Here is a 21,586-nt window from a genome sequence, read left to right as displayed (position 1 = left end):
TGCCTCAAGACAGAGCCAAACCAAGGGCTAGACAGTCTAATTTTCGTGCCTTTCGTAACTTCAAGGCAGGAGCAGCATCAACTTCCTCTGCTCCAAAACAGGAAGGAGCTGTTGCTCGCTACAGACAAGGCTGGAAACCTAACCAGACCTGGAACAAGGGCAAGCAGGCCAGAAAACCTGCTGCTGCCCCTAAGACAGCATGAAGTGAGGGCCCCCGATCCGGAAACGGATCTAGTGGGGGGCAGACTCTCTCTCTTCGCCCAGGCTTGGGCAAGAGATGTCCAGGATCCCTGGGCGTTGGAGATCATATCTCAGGGACATCTTCTGGACTTCAAAGCTTCTCCTCCACAAGGGAGATTTCACCTTTCAAGGTTGTCAACAAACCAGATAAAGAAAGAGGCGTTTCTACGCTGTGTACAAGACTAATGGGAGTGATCCACCCAGTTCCGCGGTCGGAACACGGACAAGGGTTTTACTCAAATCTGTTTGTGGTTCCCAAAAAAGAGGGAACCTTCAGACCAATATTGGATTTAAAGATCCTAAACAAATTCCTAAGAGTTCCATCGTTCAAAATGGAAACTATTCGGACAATCTTACCCATGATCCAAAGAGGTCAGTACATGACCACAGTGGATTTAAAGGATGCATACCTTCACATACCGATTCACAAAGAACATTACCGGTATCTAAGGTTTGCCTTCCTAGACAGGCATTACCAGTTTGTAGCTCTTCCCTTCGGGTTGGCTACGGCTCCAAGAATCTTTACAAAGGTTCTGGGCTCTCTTCTGGCGGTACTAAGACCGCGAGGAATATCGGTAGCTCCGTACCTAGACGACATTCTGATTCAAGCGTCAAGCTTCCAAACTGCCAAGTCTCATACAGAGTTAGTACTGGCATTTCTAAGGTCGCATGGGTGGAAAGTGAACGAAGAGAAGAGTTCTCTCTTACCACTCACAAGAGTTCCCTTCTTGGGGACTCTTATAGATTCTGTAGAAATGAAAATTTACCTGACAGAGGACAGGTTAACAAAACTTCTAAATGCTTGCCGTGTCCTTCATTCCATTCAACACCCGTCAGTGGCTCAATGCATGGAGGTAATCGGCTTAATGGTAGCGGCAATGGACATAGTTCCTTTTGCACGCCTACATCTCAGACCGCTGCAATTGTGCATGCTAAGTCAGTGGAATGGGGATTACTCAGATTTGTCCCCTATGCTGAATCTGGATCAAGAGACCAGAGATTCTCTTCTATGGTGGCTTTCTCGGCCACATCTGTCCAGGGGGATGCCCTTCAGCAGGCCAGACTGGACAATTGTAACAACAGACGCCAGCCTACTAGGTTGGGGCGCTGTCTGGAATTCCCTGAAGGCTCAGGGATCATGGACTCAAGAGGAGAGTCTCCTTCCAATAAACATTCTGGAATTGAGAGCAGTTCTCAATGCCCTTCTGGCTTGGCCTAAGTTAGCAACTCTGAGGTTCATCAGGTTTCAGTCGGACAACATCACGACTGTGGCTTACATCAACCATCAGGGAGGGACAAGGAGTTCCCTAGCGATGATGGAAGTATCAAAGATAATTCGTTGGGCAGAGTCTCACTCTTGCCACCTGTCAGCGATCCACATCCCAGGCGTGGAGAACTGGGAGGCGGATTTCCTAAGTCGCCAGACTTTTCATCCGGGGGAGTGGGAACTTCATCCGGAGGTCTTTGCCCAAATACTTCGACGTTGGGGCAAACCAGATATGGATCTCATGGCGTCTCGCCAGAACGCCAAGCTTCCTTGTTACGGGTCCAGGTCCAGGGACCCGGGAGCGGTCCTGATAGATGCTTTGACAGCACCTTGGACCTTCAGGATGGCTTATGTGTTTCCACCCTTCCCGATGCTTCCTCGTTTGATTGCCAGGATCAAACAGGAGAAAGCATCGGTGATTCTAATAGCGCCTGCGTGGCCACGCAGGACCTGGTATGCAGATCTAGTAGACATGTCGTCCTGTCCACCTTGGTCTCTGCCTCTGAGACAGGACCTTCTAATTCAGGGTCCTTTCAAACATCAAAATCTAATTTCTCTGAAGCTGACTGCATGGAAATTGAACGCTTGATTTTATCAAAGCGTGGATTTTCGGAGTCAGTGATTGATACCTTAATACAGGCTAGGAAACCTGTTACCAGGAAAATTTACCATAAGATATGGCGTAAATACTTACACTGGTGCGAATCCAAGAGTTACTCATGGAGTAAGGTTAGGATTCCTAGGATATTGTCTTTTCTACAAGAAGGTTTAGAAAAGGGTTTATCTGCAAGTTCTTTAAAGGGACAGATCTCAGCTCTGTCCATCCTTTTACACAAACGTCTGTCAGAAGTTCCAGACGTCCAGGCTTTTTGTCAGGCTTTGGCTAGGATTAAGCCTGTGTTTAAGACTGTAGCTCCACCGTGGAGCTTAAACTTAGTTCTTAACGTTTTACAGGGTGTTCCGTTTGAACCCCTTCATTCCATTGATATCAAGCTGTTATCTTGGAAAGTTCTGTTTTTAATGGCTATTTCCTCGGCTCGTAGAGTCTCTGAGTTATCAGCCTTACATTGTGATTCTCCTTATCTGATTTTTCATTCAGATAAGGTAGTTCTGCGTACTAAACCTGGGTTCTTACCTAAGGTAGTCACTAACAAGAATATCAATCAAGAGATTGTTGTTCCATCATTGTGCCCTAACCCTTCTTCAAAGAAGGAACGACTTCTGCACAATCTAGACGTAGTCCGTGCCCTGAAATTTTATTTACAGGCAACTAAAGATTTTCGCCAAACTTCTTCCCTGTTTGTCGTTTATTCTGGACAGAGGAGAGGTCAAAAAGCATCTGCTACCTCTCTCTCTTTTTGGCTTCGTAGCATAATACGTTTAGCCTATGAGACTGCTGGACAGCAACCTCCTGAAAGGATTACAGCTCATTCTACTAGAGCTGTGGCTTCCACTTGGGCCTTTAAGAATGAGGCCTCTGTTGAACAGATTTGCAAGGCTGCAACTTGGTCTTCTCTTCATACTTTTTCCAAATTTTATAAATTTGACACTTTTGCTTCTTCGGAGGCTGTTTTTGGGAGAAAGGTTCTTCAGGCAGTGGTTCCTTCCGTATAAAGATCCTGCCTGTCCCTCCCGTCATCCGTGTACTTTAGCTTTGGTATTGGTATCCCATAAGTAATGGATGACCCGTGGACTGACTACACTTAACAGGAGAAAACATAATTTATGCTTACCTGATAAATTCCTTTCTCCTGTAGTGTAGTCAGTCCACGGCCCGCCCTGTTTTTTATGGCAGGTCTAAATTTTAAATTATACTCCAGTCACCACTGCACCCTATAGTTTCTCCTTTCTCGTTTGGTTTTCGGTCGAATGACCGGGTGTGACGTAGAGGGGAGGAGCTATATAGCAGCTCTGCTTGGGTGATCCTCTTGCACTTCCTGTTGGGGAGGAGTTAATATCCCATAAGTAATGGATGACCCGTGGACTGACTACACTACAGGAGAAAGGAATTTATCAGGTAAGCATAAATTATGTTTTCTACTTTAATGCAAAACTGCATTCCCATGTGGTGTTGTTTGGGCCTACTCCAACTTTTGACCTTAGGGGGCGGAGCCTATTTTGGCGCATTTTCTTCAGGCTTAGCAGCAGCAAACAGTAACTCGGTGGCTCCTGGACTGTGTAGCTGGTCTGAAGGGTTGGAAACTTGATTCGAAGTACTCTGGGGGCAGGTAGGCACCACAGCAGAGCTGTGGCGAGGTGTAGAGGGTATTTTTATCTATCTTTTGACTAGATGTTGATATAAGTACTTCTAAAGCCTTATTTCTGCCTTTGCTTCTGGGTGCAGTAATTTTTGGATTAACCAACAATGTTTAAGTTAAATTTGGGAATAATTTAACTTTTTTTTGTGCATTTTGGAAAAATTGTTCACTTTTTCTTTTCTTAAAGGCACAGTACATGTTTTTTCTAATGTTTATTTTATGCTATAAATAAGTGTTTAAACGACTTTTGTGGTATTACTAGTCTGTTCAACATGTCTGACATTGAGGTTTCTCATTGTTCTATGTGTTTAGAAGCTATTGTGCAACCCCCTCTTACATTGTGTAACTTTTGTACTGAAAGGGCTTTACAATGTAAAAAGCATATTTTAAATAAAGTAAGTGTGCCTAAGGATGATTCTCAGGGGCCTAGTTATCAACGCGTCTACTTTTCCTGCCTTCGCCGGTTCAATACGCCCGCCTAAGCTTGCCTACCATCGCCGCCGCGGACCTGCAAAATTTCGCCTAAGTTATCAATAAAGCTGTCAAAAAGCTGCGCACCAAGTACGGGGCGATGAGCAGCGGACTGTGATAGTTATCACTCATCCGATCTCGCTGCTCTTTGGCTTTTTTACAGCTTTATTGCTAGCCTGTCACTAAGCACCCACACTAACTACACTGTTCTACCCCCTATACCGGAGCCCCCTGCAACTAAATAAAGTTATTAACCCCTAAACTGCCGCTCCTAGACCCCGCCGCCACCTACATTATACCTAGTAACCCCTATCCTGCTCCCCCTATACCGCCGCCCTCTATAATAAAGTTATTAACCCCTATCCTGTGGATCCCGTACCCCGCCGCAACTAAATAAATGTATTAACCCCTAAACCGCTGCTCCCGGACCCCGCCGCAACCTATATTAAACTTATTAACCCCTAATCTGCCCCCCCTACACTGTCGCCACCTATAATAAATGTATTATCCCCTATCCTGCCCCCCCTACACCGCCGCCACTGTAATAAAATTATTAACCCCTAAACCTAAGTCTAACACTAACCCTAACACCTCCCTAACTTAAATATTAATTAAATAAATCTAAATAATATTTCTCTTATTAACTAAATTAATCCTATTTAAAACTTACCTTTAAAATAAACCCTAATATAGCTACAATATAAATAATAATTATATTGTAGCTATCAAGGATTTATTTTTATTTTACAGACAACTTTCAATTTATTTTATCTAGGTACAATAGCTATTAAATAGTTATTAACTATTTAATAGCTACCTATTAAAATAAAGAGAAATTAACCTGTAAAATAAAAACTAACCTAAGTTACAATTACACCTAACACTACACTATACTTTAATACATTATTTCTATTTAAAACTAAATACTTACCTGTAAAATAAACCCTAAGATAGCTACAATGTAATTAATAATTACATTGCAGCTATTTTAGGATTTATATTTATTTTACAGTTAACTTGGTATTTATTTTAGCTAGTTTGAATAGTTATTAAATAGTTATTAACTATTTAATAACTACCTAGCTAAAAGAAATACCAAATTACCTGTAAAATAAATCCTAACCTAAGTTACAATTAAACCTAACACTACACTATCATTAAATTAATTAAATAAATTACCTAAAAATAACTACAATTAAATGACAACAATTTTAAGCTACTTACACCTCATCTAAGCCCCCTAATAAAATAACAAAGCCCCCCAAAATAAAAAAATTCCCTACCCTATTCTAAATTAAAAAGTTCAAAGCTCTTTTACCTTACCAGCCCTTAAAAGGGCCTTTTGCGGGGCATGCCCCAAAGAATTCAGCTCTTTTGCCTGTAAAAGAAAAATACAACCCCCCCACATTAAAACCCACCACCCACATACCCCTAATCTAACCAAAACCCCCCTTAAAAAAAACAACACTCCCCCCTGAAGATCATCCTACCTTGAGTCGTCTTCACTCAGCCGAGCCACCAATGGAACCGAAGAGGAGATCCGGAGCGGAAGAAGTCATCATCCAAGGGGCAATGAAATCTTCCATCCGATGAGGTCATCATCCAAGCGGCGCTGAAGAAATCTTCCATCCGATGAAGTCATCTTCCAAGCGGCGTCTTCAATCTTTATCCATCCGGAGCCGAGCGGAGCCATCTTCAGACGAGCCGACGCGGAGCCATCCTCTTCTTCCCGACGACTACCGACGAATGGATATTCCTTTAAGGGACGTCATCCAAGATGGCGTCCCTTCAATTCCGATTGGCTGAATGGATTCTATCAGCCAATCGGAATTAAGGTAGGAAAAATCTGATTGGCTGATTGAATCAGCCAATCAGATTGAAGTTCAATCCGATTGGCTGATCCAATCAGCCAATCAGATTGAGCTTGCATTCTATTGGCTGTTCCGATTAGCCAATAGAATGCGAGCTCAATCTGATTGGCTGATTGGATCAGCCAATCGGATTGAACTTCAATCTGATTGGCTGATTCAATCAGCCAATCAGATTTTTCCTACCTTAATTCCGATTGGCTGATAGAATCCTATCAGCCATTCGGAATTGAAGGGACGCCATCTTGGATGACGTCCCTTAAAGGAATATCCATTCGTCGGTAGTCATCGGGAAGAAGAGGATGGCTCCGCGTCGGCTCGTCTGAAGATGGCTCCGCTCCGCTCCGGATGGATGAAGATTGAAGACGCCGCTTGGAAGATGACATCACCCGGATGGAAGACTTCTTCAGCGCCGCTTGGATGATGACTTCTTCCGCTCCGGATCTCCTCTTCGGTTCCATCGGTGGCTCGGCTGAGTGAAGACGACTCAAGGTAGGATGATCTTCAGGGGGGTAGTGTTAGGTTTTTTTTAAGGGGGGTTTGGGATAGATTAGGGGTATGTGGGTGGTGGGTTTTAATGTTGGGGGGGGGGTTGTATTTTTCTTTTACAGGCAAAAGAGCTGAATTCTTTGGGGCATACCCCGCAAAAGGCCCTTTTAGGGGCTGGTAAGGTAAAAGAGCTTTGAACTTTTTAATTTAGAATAGGGTAGGGAATTTTTTTATTGTGGGGGGTTTGTTATTTTATTAGGGGACGTAGATTAGGTGTAAGTAGCTTAAAATTGTTGTAATATTTTTTAAATGTTTGTAACTTATTTTTTTTATTTTTTGTAACTTAGCTTTTTTATTTTTTGTAATTTAGTTTATTTAATTTTATTTAATTGTAGTTATTTGTAGGTAATTTAATTAATTTAATGATAGTGTAGTGTTAGGTTTAATTGTAACTTAGGTTAGGATTTATTTTACAGGTAATTTGGTATTTCTTTTAGCTAGGTAGTTATTAAATAGTTAATAACTATTTAATAACTATTCTAACTAGCTAAAATAAATACCAAGTTACCTGTAAAATAAATATAAATCCTAAAATAGCTACAATGTAATTATTAATTATATTGTAGCTATCTTAGGGTTTATTTTACAGGTAAGTATTTAGTTTTAAATAGGAATAATTTATTAAAGTATAGTGTAGTGTTAGGTGTAATTGTAACTTAGGTTAGTTTTTATTTTACAGGTTAATTTCTCTTTATTTTAGCTAGGTAGCTATTAAATAGTTAATAACTATTTAATAGCTATTGTACCTAGTTAAAATAAATTGAAAGATGCCTGTAAAATAAAAATAAATCCTAAGATAGCTACAATGTAATTTTTATTTATATTGTAGCTATATTAGGGTTTATTTTAAAGGTAAGTATTTAGTTTTAAATAGGATTAATTTATTTAATAAGATAAATATTATTTAGATTTATTTAATTAATTAATATTTAAGTTAGAGGGGTTTAGGGTTAGGTTTAGGGGTTAATAATTTTATTACAGTGGCGGCGGTGTAGTGGGGGGCAGGATAGGGGTTAATATGTATCATGTAAGTGGCGGCGGGTCTGGGAGCGGCGGTTTAGGGGTTAATACATATATTATAGTTGCGGCAGGGACCGGGAGCGGCGGTTTAGGGGTTAACATATTTATTATAGCTTGCGGTGGGCTCCGGGAGCGGCGGTTTAGGGTTTAATCAGTTTATTATAGTGGCGGTGGGCTCCGGGAGCAGCGGTTTAGGGGTTAATAACTTTATTTAGTTGCGGCGGTGTAGGGGGGTAGATTAGGGGTGTTTAGACTCGGGGTACATGTTAGGGTGTTAGGTGTAGACATCTCCCATAGAAATCAATGGGATGTCGGGCAGCAGCGAACATGAACTTTCGCTATGGTCAGACTCCCATTGATTCCTATGGGATCCGCCGCCTCCAGGGCGGCGGATTGAAAACCAGGTACGCTGGGCCGGAAAAGTGCCGAGTGTACCTGCTAGTTTTTTGATAACTAGCAAAAGTAGTCAGATTGTGCCGCACTTGTGTGCGGAACATCTGTAGTGACGTAAGAATTGATCTGTGTCGGACTTTGCCCGGCGGATCGAAGCTTACGTCACTAAATTCTACTTTTGCCGGTATCTAGGGCTTGATAACTTAGGCGAATCAGCCTCGCCACAAATAAGCTGCGGAATTCCAGCGTATTTGAGGTTGACGGCTTGATAACTAGGCCCCTTTGTCTGAAGAGAATCAGGATATGCCATCCAATTCTCCCCAAGTGTCACAACCTTTAACGCCCACACAAGCGACGCCTAGTACTTCTAGTGCGTCTAATTCCTTTACTCTGCAGGAGATGGCTGCAGTTATGTCAACTACCCTTACAGAGGTATTGTCTAAATTACCAGTGTTGCAGGGTAAACACAGTAGGTCAGGTATTAATGTAAATACTGAATCCTCTGATGCTTTATTAGATATTTCCGATGTTCCCTCGCAGTGCTCTGAGTTGGGGGGTCAGGGAATTACTGTCTGAGGGTGAAATTTCTGATTCAGGGAATGTTTTACCTCAGACAGATTCGGATGCTAGATGCTATGTCATTTAAATTTAAGCTTGAACACCTCCGCCTGTTACTTAGGGAGGTTTTAGCGACTCTGGATGATTGTGACCCTATTGTGATTCCTCCAGAGAAATTGTGTAAAATGGATAAATATTTGGAAGTACCTACTTACACTGATGTTTTTCCGGTTCCTAAGAGAATTTCGGAAATTATTAGAAAGGAATGGGATAGAGCAGGTATACCGTTTTCTCCCCCTCCTAATTTTAAGAAAATGTTTCCCATATCAGATACCATTCGGGACTCATGGCAAACGGTTCCTGAGGTAGAGGGAGCTATATCTTCCCTAGCTAAGCGTACTACTATACCCATTGAGGATAGTTGTGCTTTCAAAGACCCTATGGATAAGAAATTAGAGGGTCTACTAAAGAAATTATTTTTTAATCAGGGGTTTCTTTTACAACCTACGGCTTGCATTGTTCCAGTAACTACTGCAGCAGCTTTTTGGTTTGATGCTCTAGAAGAGTCTCTTAAGGTTGAGACTCCATTAGATGACATCTTAGATAGAATTAAGGCTCTCAAGCTAGCCAATTCTTTTATTACTGATGCCGCTTTTCGAATTGCTAACTTAGCGGCAAAAAGTGCAAGATTTGCTATTTTAGCACGTAGAGCATTGTGGCTCAAATCTTGGTCTGCTGATGTGTCATCAAAACATAAGCTTTTAGCTATTCCCTTTAAAGGTAAGACCCTTTTCGGGCCAGAATTTAAAAGAAATCATTTCTGATATTACAGGAGGTAAAGGCCATGCCCTACCTCAGGATAAGTCGGTTAAAATGAGGGGTAAACAGAATAATTTTCGTTCCTTTCGGAACTTTAAAGGAGGGCCCCCGCTTCTTCTTCTTCCTCAAAGCAGGAAGGGAATTTTACCCAATCTAAGTCAGTCTGTAGACCTAATCAGAACTGGAATAAGGGTAAACAATCCAAAAAGCCCGCTCCTGCTCCTAGGACAGCATGAAGGGGCGGCCCCCGATCCGGGACTGGATTTAGTAGGGGGCAGACTCTCTTTCTTTGCTCAGGCTTGGGCAAGAGATGTTCAGGATCCCTGGGCACTAGAAATAGTGACCCACGGTTATCTATTGGAATTCAAGGACTTTCTCCCAAGAGGCAGATTTCATCTTTCAAAGTTATCTGCAAACGAGATAAAAAGAGAGGCGTTCTTACGCTGTGTAAAAGACTTTTCTACTATGGGAGTAATTTGTCCAGTTCCAAAATTGGAACAAGGACAGGGGTTTTACTCAAACCTATTTGTGGTTCCCAAAAAGGAGGGAACGTTCAGACCCATTTTAGCTCTCAAGTGTCTAAACAAATTTCTAAGAGTTCCATCATTCAAGATGGAGACAATACGAACAATTTTACCAATGATCCAGGAGGGTCAATATATGACTACCGTGGACTTGAAGGATGCTTACCTTCATATTCCTATCCACAAGGATCGTTATCAGTTTCTAAGGTTTGCTTTTCTGGACAAACATTATCAATTCATGGCTCTTCCCTTCGGATTGGCCACATCACCCAGAATCTTCACAAAGGTTCTAGGGTCTCTTTTGGCGGTTCTCAGACCGCGAGGAATAGCGGTGGTGCCTTATCTGGATGACATTCTGATTCAGGCGTCAACATATTATCTGACAAAATCTCACACTGACACAGTGTTGTCTTTTCTGAGAACTCACGGCTTGAAGGTGAACATAGAGAAGAGTTCACTTGTCCCACAGACAAGGGTTCCTTTCTTGGGAACTCTGATAGACTCGGTAGCCATGAAAATATTTCTGACGGAGGTCAGAAAATCAAAGATTCTAAATACTTGCTGAGCACTTCAGTCCATTCCTCGGCCATCAGTGTCTCAGTGTATGGAAGTTATTGGATTAATGGTAGCGGCAATGGACATCGTTCCGTTTGCTCGCTTTCATCTCAGACCACTGCAACTGTGCATGCTCGGACAGTGGAATGGGGATTATGCGGATTTATCTCCTCAGATAAATCTGGATCAAGAGACCAGAAACTCTCTTCTTTGGTGGTTGTCGCCAGATCATCTGTCCCAAGGGACTTGTTTCCGCAGACCCTCGTGGGTAATAGTGACAACAGATGCCAGCCTTCTGGGCTGCGGTGCAGTTTGGAAATCCCTGAAGGCTCAGGGTGTTTGGACTCAAGTGGTGTCTCTACTTCCAATCAATATTCTGGAACTGAGATCAATATTCAATGCCCTTCAGGCATGGCCTCAGTTGGCTTCGGCCAAATTCATCAGATTACAGTCGGACAACATCATGACTGTGGCATATGTCAATCATCAAGGGGGAACAAGGAGTTCCTTAGCGATGATAGAGGTATCCAAGATAATCAGTTGGGTGGAGGCCCACTCTTGTCATTTGTCAGCGATCTACATCCCAGGAGTAGAGATCTGGGAAGCAGATTTTCTAAGTCGACAGACTTTTCATCCGGGGGAGTGGGAACTTTACCCGGAGGTATTTGCCTCATTGATTCTCAGATGGGGCAGACCGGAATTGGATTTGATGGCATCCCTACAGAATGCCAAGCTTCCAAGATACGGATCCCGGTCAAGGGATCCTCAGGCTGAACTGATAGATGCCTTGGCAGTGCCTTGGTTGTTCAGCCTAGCTTATGTGTTTTCGCTGATTCCTCTCCTCCCACGCGTGATTGTTCGAATCAAACAGGAGAGAGCTTCAGTGATCCTGATAGCGCCTGCGTGGCCACGCAGGACTTGGTATGCGGATCTAGTGGACATGTCCTCTCTGCCACCGTGGAAACTTCCATTGAGACAGGACCTTCTCATTCAAGGTCCTTTCCAACATCCAAATCTAATTTCTCTGCAGCTGACTGCGTGGAGATTGAACGCTTGATTTTATCTAAGCGAGGATTCTCTGATTCAGTTATCAATACTTTGATACAGGCTAGAAAGCCTGTCACTAGAAAAGTCTATCATAAGATATGGCGTAAATATCTTTATTGGTGTGAATCCAAGGGTTACTCATGGAGTAAAGTTAGGATTCCTAGGATTCTGTCTTTTCTCCAAGAAGGATTGTAGAAAGGGTTATCCGAGAGTTCCTTAAAGGGACAAATTTCAGCTTTGTCAATTCTGTTTTACAAACGTTTGGCAAATGTACCAGATGTTCAGTCTTTTTGTCAGGCTCTATCTAGGATTAAGCCTGTATTTAGACCTATTACTCCTCCCTGGATTTTGAATTTAGTTCTTCGAGTTCTTCAAGGGGTTCTGTTTGAACCTATGCATTCCATAGATATTAAACTGTTATCTTGCAAAGTTTTGTTTTTGGTTGCTATTTCTTCTGTTCGAAGAGTTTCTGTGCTTTCAGCGTTACAGTGTGATTCGCCTTATTTCATATTTCATTCTGATAAGGTGGTTTTACGTACCAGACCTGGTTTTCTTCCTAAGGTTGTTTTGAATAAGAATATTAATCAGGAAATTGTTGTTCCTTCTTTGTGTCCTAATCCTTCTTCTAAGAAGGAGCGTATGTTACATAACTTGGACGTGGTCCGTGCCTTAAAGTTTTACTTACAGGCAACTAAGGATTTCCGTCAATCATCTTCATTATTCATTGTTTATTCCAGAAAGCGTAGGAGTCAGAAAGCTACGGCTACCTCTCTTTCTTTTTGGCTGAGAAGTATCATCCGCCTGGCATATGAGACTGCTGGACAGCAGCCTCCTGAAAGAATTACAGCTGATTCTACTAGAGCTGTGGCTTCCACATGGGCTTTTAAGAACGATACATCTGTTGAACAGATTTGTAAGGCTGTGACTTGGTCGTCCCTTCACACTTTTTCCAAATTTTCCAAATTTGATACTTTTGCTTCTTCTGAGGCTATCTTTGGGAGAAAGGTTCTTCAAGCAGTGGTGCCTACCATTTAGGTTCCTGTCTTGTCCCTCCCTTTCATCCGTGTCCTATTGCTTTGGTATTGGTTTCCCACAAGTAAGGATGAAATCCGTGGACTCGTGATATCTTTGTAAAAGAAAACTAAATTTATGCTTACCTGATAAATTACGTTCTTTTACGATATGACGAGTCCACAGCCCACCCTGTTCTTTTTAAGACAGTTTTTCTTTATATTTTTTGTAAACTTCAGTCACCTCTGCACCTTTTTAGCCTTTCCTTTTCTCTTCCTATAACCTTCGGCCGAATGACTGGAGGTGGAGAGGAAGGGAGGGGCTATATATACAGCACTGCTGTGGTGCTCTTTGCCACTTCCTGTTAGCAGGAGGTTAATATCCCACAAGTAAGGATGAAATCCGTGGACTCGTCATATCGTAAAAGAAAGTAATTTATCAGGTAAGCATAAATTTAGTTTCCTACGGCAATTACCTGTTACCTCCAGCGGCATCACAGAAACATCACATTAGAAGGAAGCTAATTCCCTCTTTCATATGAGGTGTATTTCATAAGTTTCTTGATGCTGTTAGGAGGCAGGAGCTTCTTTGATGCAACTTTTCTCCAAACAGGAAAAACATTACTGAAAGTTTTGATACTGGAGTCTCAGATATTGAATAGCCTAGGTAAACACAGCCAGCAGAAGAAATTACACTCAGAGTGGGGTGCAGGATAGTGAAGTAGTAAATGATCATTTTCCTCTATTCTCTCTATGTATTGAGCTTTGGTTTTCCAGACGAATATAAGATAAGGAAGCAAGTGTATGTACATAAAAGTGATAACATAATGAGATCTGATATTACCTGAAGCTCAACCCTTTGTAATAGGCTGTAAAAGCACAAAACCAGCTACTTCATATACACAAATAAACCTAAAAATGCAATTTATCGTATATTTTATACTCTGCAGCTGGTTTAACAAGTCATTGAAAATACATTAATATAAAAACTATTTTACAGTGTACTGTCCCTTTAAGTTGTTGTCTTAGTAATAATTATAACCTTGGTGCAACAACCAGCCTCATTTTCCGCTAGATTTAGAGTTCTGCGGCCAAAGGGGTGCGTTAGCTACGCATGCTTTTTTTCTCCCGCACCTTTTAAATACCGCTGGTATTTAGAGTTCACAGAAGGGCTGCGTTAGGCTCCAAAAAGGGAGTGTATAGCATAATTTACCGCCACTGCAACTCTCAATACCAGCGGTGCTTACGGATGCGGCCAGCTTCAAAAACATGCTCGTGCACGATTCCCCCATAGGAAACAATGGGGCCGTTTGAGCTGAAAAAAAACCTAACACCTGCAAAAAGCAGCGTTCAGCTCCTAACGCAGCCCCATTGTTTCCTATGGGGAAACACTTCCTACGTCTGCACCTAACACCCTAACCTTACACTTATTAACCCCTAATCTGCTGCCCCCGCTATCGCTGACCCCTGCATATTTTTTTTAACCCCTAATCTGCCGCTCCGTACACCGCCACCACCTACGTTATCCCTATGTACCCCTAATCTGCTGCCCCTAACACCGCCGACCCCTATATTTATTAACCCCTAATCTGCCCCCCCCCCCCCAACGTCGCCGTCACCTACCTACACTTATTAACCCCTTATCTGCTGACCGGACCTCACCGCTACTATAATAAAGTTATTAACCCCTAATCTGCCCTCCCTAACATCACCGACACCTAACTTCAAGTATTAACCCCTAATCTGCCGACCGGACCTCACCGCTACTCTATTAAATTTATTAACCCCTAAAGCTAAGTCTAACCCTAACACTAAAACCCCCCTAAATTAAATATAATTTTTATCTAACAAAATAAATTAACTCTTATTAAATAAATTATTCCTATTTAAAGCTAAATACTTACCTGTAAAATAAACCCTAATATAGCTACAATATAAATAATAATTATATTGCAGCTATTTTAGGATTAATATTTATTTTACAGGTAACTTGGTATTTATTTTAGCTAGTTAGAATAGTTATTAAATAGTTATTAACTATTTAATAGCTACCTAGTTAAAATAATTACAAAATTACCTGTAAAATAGATCCTAACCTAAGTTACAATTAAACCTAACACTACACTATCAATAAATTAATTAAATAAAATACCTACAAATAAATACAATTAAATAAACTAACTAAAGTACAAAAAATAAAAAAAGAACTAAGTTACAAAAAATAAAAAAATAATTTACAAACATTAGAAAAAGATTACAACAATTTTAAGCTAATTACACCTACTCTAAGCCCCCTAATAAAATAACAAAGCCCCCCAAAATAAAAAAATGTCCTACCCTATTCTAAAATACAAATAGAAAAGCTCTTTTACCTTACCAGCCCTTAAAAGGGCTATTTGCTGGGCATGCCCCAAAGAATTCAGCTCTTTTGCCTGTAAAAAAAAACATACAATACCCCCCCCAACATTACAACCCACCACTCACATACCCCTAATCTAACCCAAACCCCCCTTAAATAAACCTAACACTAAGCCCCTGAAGATCTCCCTACCTTATCTTCACCACGCCAGGTATCACCGATCCGTCCAGAGGAGCCTCCGAAGTCTTCATCCAAGCCCAAGCGGGGGCTGAAGAAGTCCATCATCGGGCTGAAGAGGTCCATCATCGGGCTGAAGTCTTGATCCAAGCGGGCGCTGAAGAGGTCCATCATCGAGCTGAAGTCTTGATCCAAGCGGGATCTGAAGAGGTCCATCATTGGGCTGAAGTCTTCTATCAAGCGGCATCTTCAATCTTCATCCATCCGGAGCGGAGCGGAGCCATCTTCTTCCAGCCGACGCAGATCCATCCTCTTCTACCGACGCCTACTCGCCGAATGACGGTTCCTTTAAATGACGTCATCCAAGATGGCGTCCCTCGAATTCCGATTGGCTGATAGGATTCTATTAGCCAATCGGAATTAAGGTAGGAAAATTCTGATTGGCTGATGGAATCAGCCAATCAGATTCAAGTTCAATCCGATTGGCTGATCCAATCAGCCAATCAGATTGACCTTGCATTCTATTGGCTGTTCCGATCAACCAATAGAATGCGAGCACAATCTGATTGGCTGATTGGATCGGCCAATTGGATTGAACTTGAATCTGATTGGCTGATTCCATCAGCCAATCAGAATTTTCCTACCTAAATTCCGATTGGCTGATAGAATCCTATCAGCCAATCGGAATTCGAGGGACGCCATCTTGGATGACGTCATTTAAAGGAATCGTCATTCAGCGAGTAGGCGTCGGTAGAAGAGGATGGATCCGCGTCGGCTGGAAGAAGATGGCTTCAGCTCGATGATGGACCTCTTCAGCTCGATGATGGACTTCTTCAGCCCCCGCTTGGGCTTGGATGAAGACTTCAGAGGCTCCTCTGGACGGTTCGGTGATACCCGGCGTGGTGAAGATAAGGTAGGGAGATCTTCAGTGGCTTAGTGTTAGGTTTATTTAAGGGGGGTTTGGGTTAGATTAGGGGTATGTGAGTGGTGGGTTGTAATGTTGGGGGGGTATTGTATGGGTTTTTTTACAGGCAAAAGAGCTGAATTCTTTGGGGCATGCCCCGCAAAGGGCCCTTTTAAGGGCTGGTAAGGTAAAAGAGCTTTTCTATTTGTATTTTAGAATAGGGTAGGCCATTTTTTTATTTTGGGGGGCTTTGTTATTTTATTACGGGGGCTTAGAGTAGGTGTAATTAGCTTAAAATTGTTGTAATTTTTTTCTAATGTTTGTAAATTATTTTTTTATTTTTTGTAACTTAGTTCTTTTTTATTTTTTGTACTTTAGTTAGTTTATTTAATTGTATTTATTTGTAGGTATTTTATTTAATTAATTTTTTGATAGTGTAGTGTTAGGTTTAATTGTAACTTAGGTTAGGATTTATTTTACAGGTAATTTTGTAATTATTTTAACTAGGTAGCTATTAAATAGTTCTTAACTATTTAATAGCTATTGTACCTGGTTAAAATAAATACTAAGTTGCCTGTAAAATAAATATTAATCCTAAAATAGCTGCAATATAATTATTATTTATATTGTAGCTATATTAGGGTTTATTTTACAGGTAAGTATTTAGCTTTAAATAGGAATAATTTATTTAATAAGAGTTAGATTATTTCGTTAGATAAAAATTATATTTAACTTAGGGGGGTGTTAGTGTTAGGGTTAGACTTAGCTTTAGGGGTTAATAAATTTAATAGAGTAGCGGTGAGGTCCGGTCGGCAGATTAGGGGTTAATACTTGAAGTTAGGTGTCGGTGATGTTAGGGAGGGCAGATTAGGGGTTAATACTATTTATTATAGGGTTATTGAGGCGGGAGTGAGGCGGAATAGGGGTTAATAACTTTATTATAATAGCGGTGAGGTCCGGTCGGCAGATTAGGGGTTAATAAGTGTAGGTAGGTGGAGGCGACGTTGGGGGCGGCAGATTAGGGGTTAATAAATATAATATAGGGGTCGGCGGTGTTAGGGGCAGCAGATTAGGGGTACATAGGGATAATGTAGGTTGCGGCGGTGTGCGGTCGGCAGATTAGGGGTTACATTTTTTATTAGAGTGGCGGCGATGTGGGGGGACCTCGGTTTAGGGGTACATAGGTAGTTTATGGGTGTTAGTGTACTTTAGAGCACAGTAGTTAAGAGCTTTATGAACCGGCGTTAGCCCAGAAAGCTCTTAACTCCTGGCTTTTTTCTGCGGCTGGAGTTTTGTCGTTAGATTTCTAACGCTCACTTCAGCCACGACTCTAAATACCAGCGTTAGAAAGATCCCATTGAAAAGATAGGATACGCAAATATCGTGGGGGGTTCTGCGGTATGGAAAAGTCACGGCTGGAAAGTGAGCGTTAGACCCTTTCCTGACTGACTCTAAATACCAGCGGGTGGCCAAAACCAGCGTTAGGAGCCCCTAACGCTGGTTTTGACGGCTAACGCCAAACTCTAAATCTAGGTGTTTGTTATTTTGTTCTTGTCAGGTTTTGTCACTCACAAGTAAAAACTTACCACATATTTCTACCTAATTTGAAGTTTGTTATCTTATTATTTTGCTGAAGCCAAACAAAGAAGATTTTGTTAACACTGTCAGTGGCAAGCGTTACCTTTTTTCATAAGCAAGTCTGGATTGGCTCCTGAGTTTAGCCTTTCAAAAACACCTTCAGCAAACTCTGCTGATATGTTAATCTATTATGTTAATCAATCTAATTTAAAGGGACAATAATTTGATATGTTACAGTTAATTGAAGTCCTCATTAAGGCTGAAGAAGGTTTATGCCGTGATGTGGTAAAGCACCTTCATCTTATTGAAGAACAGGTGTTGGATAGTATGGCTTGGTCATATGACTCCCCGCTATGGGACAAAATTAAAGAAAACGATGGTAAAGTCCCAACTTGTGAAGAGGTAAGAACAGTCATTCTCCTGTGTGTAATATAGAGACCATTAGCTGATATAGATGTTGTCCAAATTTGAACTGTGTTCCCCATGTCACATCTAGTAAACCCAGCTAGGATTTCACATAAGCTGGGTCTCATATAGAAAAGAATGTTTTTTGTATTTTTCTAAATAGACTTTACATTAGTTTAATAAAATCTAAATATTATTTTTTAACATTTTCCTCTTTCTGCATTATTTAGCATATAGTGGCCCTAGTGTAATAAGTATTCCTTTTGCATGGCCAAATTTTGTGTATGTGCTTAATCACCTTTGTATCTGGGCCCCTGGTGCTAATGGGTACATAGAATTAGGGGGATTGTTTATCTGTGTCTAAAAACAGTGCATAAACTTACTGCTTTTATAGTTAAGTTACTGAACTACTTACCTGAACTACTGGACTACTTACCTGTTTCCAGGTGATTCCACCCCAACATTTTGAGAAACCTACCATGGCTGAATCTTCTGCCCCTCTAACCCCAAGAAGGGTGAATGAGATCCGTGTAGATGCCTCTGGTTTTGGGAAGGGTGAGTTCAAAATAATTGTTAAAATATGTATCTGGGGATTCTGTGTAAGACCACAGGATTTCATTTTCTGCATTTAGTGTCACTGTATCAGCATGTGTGGTTAACATTGCAGTATTGTTACAAATATCTTTCTTCTGTTCAGTCACATGCTATAAATAAGCCTCAGCAGTCTTTTAGATTGAAATATTTTTTATTGAACAATCTTCTCAATACACATATAATTACAATTGGAAAACAGTATATGAAGCATGATATATGAGTTTGAGTGTTACAGTCTTTCCATATAAATAAGTCCTTTAACAAAGTCATCTTGTGTATTTCAGATAAAGGCCCTCACAGGGGCAAGAGTCTAGTTTTAATTGTTCCGTATTCAACAATTAGACAGTAAATAACATATAAAACAAATATATATAACCAATAAACCATTCCGCTGTGCGCCTCTTTTGAGTGAATGTCTATTATCTAACTTATAATATATTTCTGATTATTAAGTGACCACTGAGCATGTTCTCCAGCCTTATATACATCTTCCTATATCGAGTCTATTCTCCTTCTTTACCCCGTACAAGTTTGCCCTAGCTAAATAAGCTTCTTTTCATTTAGCATCCAATAGAACCAAATTTTATTAAAAGATTCTACTGTGTCTTGAAGATGTGCAGCAGTTTCACACATCGCATACATATTTCTAATTCTTCCTATAACCTCCCTCCACTCTGGTGCTCCCAGTTTCCAATATTTTGCTATAGAGATGCGAGTTGCCGTACAAACAGTTCTTATAAATTTGTTTATATATTTATTAAATCTCGGATCTCCTTCATTTAATAGTCCCTGCATAGGCGTTAATAACACTTGTTCCTCCAAAACTGTGGTGATCATCTCTGAGAGGTCGCACCATACCTTCTTTACCCTAGGGCACTCCCACCACATATGGAAATAGGTGCCCAACTGCCCTCAAACTCTATAGCATTGCCTGGAGCCTACCCTAACCATATGTGCTGTTTTTAATGGGGTTAGATACCAACGAAACATAGTCTTGATGTTGTTTTCTCTTAAGTCTGCCCCTAATAAGCCTTTAGTGGAGTCTGAGAATATTTGGTTCCAAGTTGTCAAGTCCACTGTCTTACAAATATCAGCTTCCCATTGAAGTATGATGGTGGACTTTGAACTTGTATTTGTATCTTGTATGTAAAGGTATAAGTGCGAAATTGCTTGTTTTTGTCTGTGCGTCGTGCTGCACAGCCTTTCAAAAATAGTCTTAGTCTTGGGAACTAATTCAGTCCTGATGTAGGTATTAATAGCTAAGGCTATTTGTAAATATAAAAACCAAGGTACTCTTATTGTCTAGAGTTTGCTCTGCAGCTGGTTAAAGGGTCAGTCTACACCAAAATGTTTCTTATTTAAAAAGATAGATAATCCCTTTATTACCCATTCCCCATTTTTGTATAACCAACACAGTTATATTAATATACTTTTTACCTCTGTGATTACCTTGTATCTAAGCCTTTGAAGACAGCCTCCTTATCTAAGTGCCTTTGACAGACATGCAGTGCAGTCAATCAGTGAAGACTCCTAAATAACTTCACGGGAGTGAGCACAATGTTATCTATATGACACATGTGAACTAGCACAGTCTAACTGTGAAAAACTTTCAAAATGCTCTGAGCTAGGAGGCGGTTTTCAACTGTTTAGAAATCAGTTTGAGCCTAGCTAGGCTAACTTTTCAAAAATACCAACAAGGGAACAAAGCAAATTTGATGATAAAAGTAAATAGGAAAGTTGTTTAAAATTGCATGCCCTATCTGAATCATGAAAGTTTAGTTTTGACTAGACTGTCCCTTTAAGGGTCAATATTCTCCCATTATTGAGAAAGTCCGCTATCCGGTATAAGTCTCTGTGTGCCCATTTGTCTATCAGTCGTCTGGACTCTTGTGACATAATATATCTTAAAGGTTTAATTAACGAGTTAGTGGGTAAAATCAGGTTCTTTCTATTTGCCACCTTTAGATGTTTAATTGCCATCTTAGTTATTGGATTCTGATAATTCTCATTATCCTTCTGATTACCACTGTCCCATATAATATCCTCAGCAACCTCATAACCTCCAACCCTAGCCTCTAATTGGGGCCATAATACATTGTTCTGTTTTCTCCCTAGTAATGAGTTTTGTGCTAACCTAGCAGCTGAGTAGTAATCAATCAAACTAGGGAGTCCAACTCATCCCAGCTGTCTATGTCTTGTAAGCATATCCTGGGGAACCCTTGCATGTCTGGATCCCCTTACATATCTGTGAAGATCTGACTGTAACGTCTTAAGATCTGCTTTATCTATATTAATCGGTAAGGCCCGAAACAGATAGAGAATCCTCGGGAGTATATTCATCTTAATTGATGATAATCTGCCATACCAGGAGAAATTATGTTTTTTCCATTTCAATAAGTCAGATCTTATTAGCTTAAACAGGGGTGAGTAGTTAGCTCTGTACAATTGGGATTATTGTTTCGTTAGTCGGACCCCTAGATATTTGATATTGTCTTTCACCCATTTGAAATCAAAATTCATTTCTATCAATTTGATAGTGTGTTTTGGCAAGCCCAATGACAACGCCTCACATTTCTCCAACATAGGTGTGTCCGGTCCACGGCGTCATCCTTACTTGTGGGATATTCTCTTCCCCAACAGGAAATGGCAAAGAGCCCAGCAAAGCTGGTCACATGATCCCTCCTAGGCTCCGCCTACCCCAGTCATTCTCTTTGCCGTTGTACAGGCAACATCTCCACGGAGATGGCTTAGAGTTTTTTAGTGTTTAACTGTAGTTTTTATTATTCAATCAAGAGTTTGTTATTTTGAAATAGTGCTGGTATGTACTATTTACTCAGAAACAGAAAAGAGATGAAGATTTCTGTTTGTATGAGGAAAATGATTTTAGCAACCGTAACTAAAATCCATGGCTGTTCCACACAGGACTGTTGAGAGCAATTAACTTCAGTTGGGGGAACAGTGTGCAGTCTCTTGCTGCTTGAGGTATGACA

The 21,586-nt window shown here is 40.8% G+C and overlaps 1 protein-coding gene across 4 annotated transcripts in view; it reads left to right on the top strand.

Moving 5' to 3' along the window:
* RBL2 (RB transcriptional corepressor like 2) overlaps positions 1–21,586 on the top strand; it is a 194,340-nt gene that overhangs the window by 109,196 nt on the left and 63,558 nt on the right. For all 4 annotated transcript variants that reach the window (XM_053699499.1, XM_053699498.1, XM_053699497.1 and 1 more), the window contains 2 exons: positions 17,835–17,999; positions 18,449–18,557. In XM_053699499.1, coding sequence (XP_053555474.1) covers positions 17,835–17,999; positions 18,449–18,557 — 274 coding nt within the window. The remainder of the gene's footprint in view (positions 1–17,834; positions 18,000–18,448; positions 18,558–21,586) is intronic.

The sequence above is a fragment of the Bombina bombina genome, chromosome 1 (assembly GCF_027579735.1).
Source record: "Bombina bombina isolate aBomBom1 chromosome 1, aBomBom1.pri, whole genome shotgun sequence".
NCBI lineage: Eukaryota > Metazoa > Chordata > Amphibia > Anura > Bombinatoridae > Bombina > Bombina bombina.
Note: the sequence above shows the minus strand (reverse complement) of the source record. Positions and strands in the feature narration are given on the sequence as shown.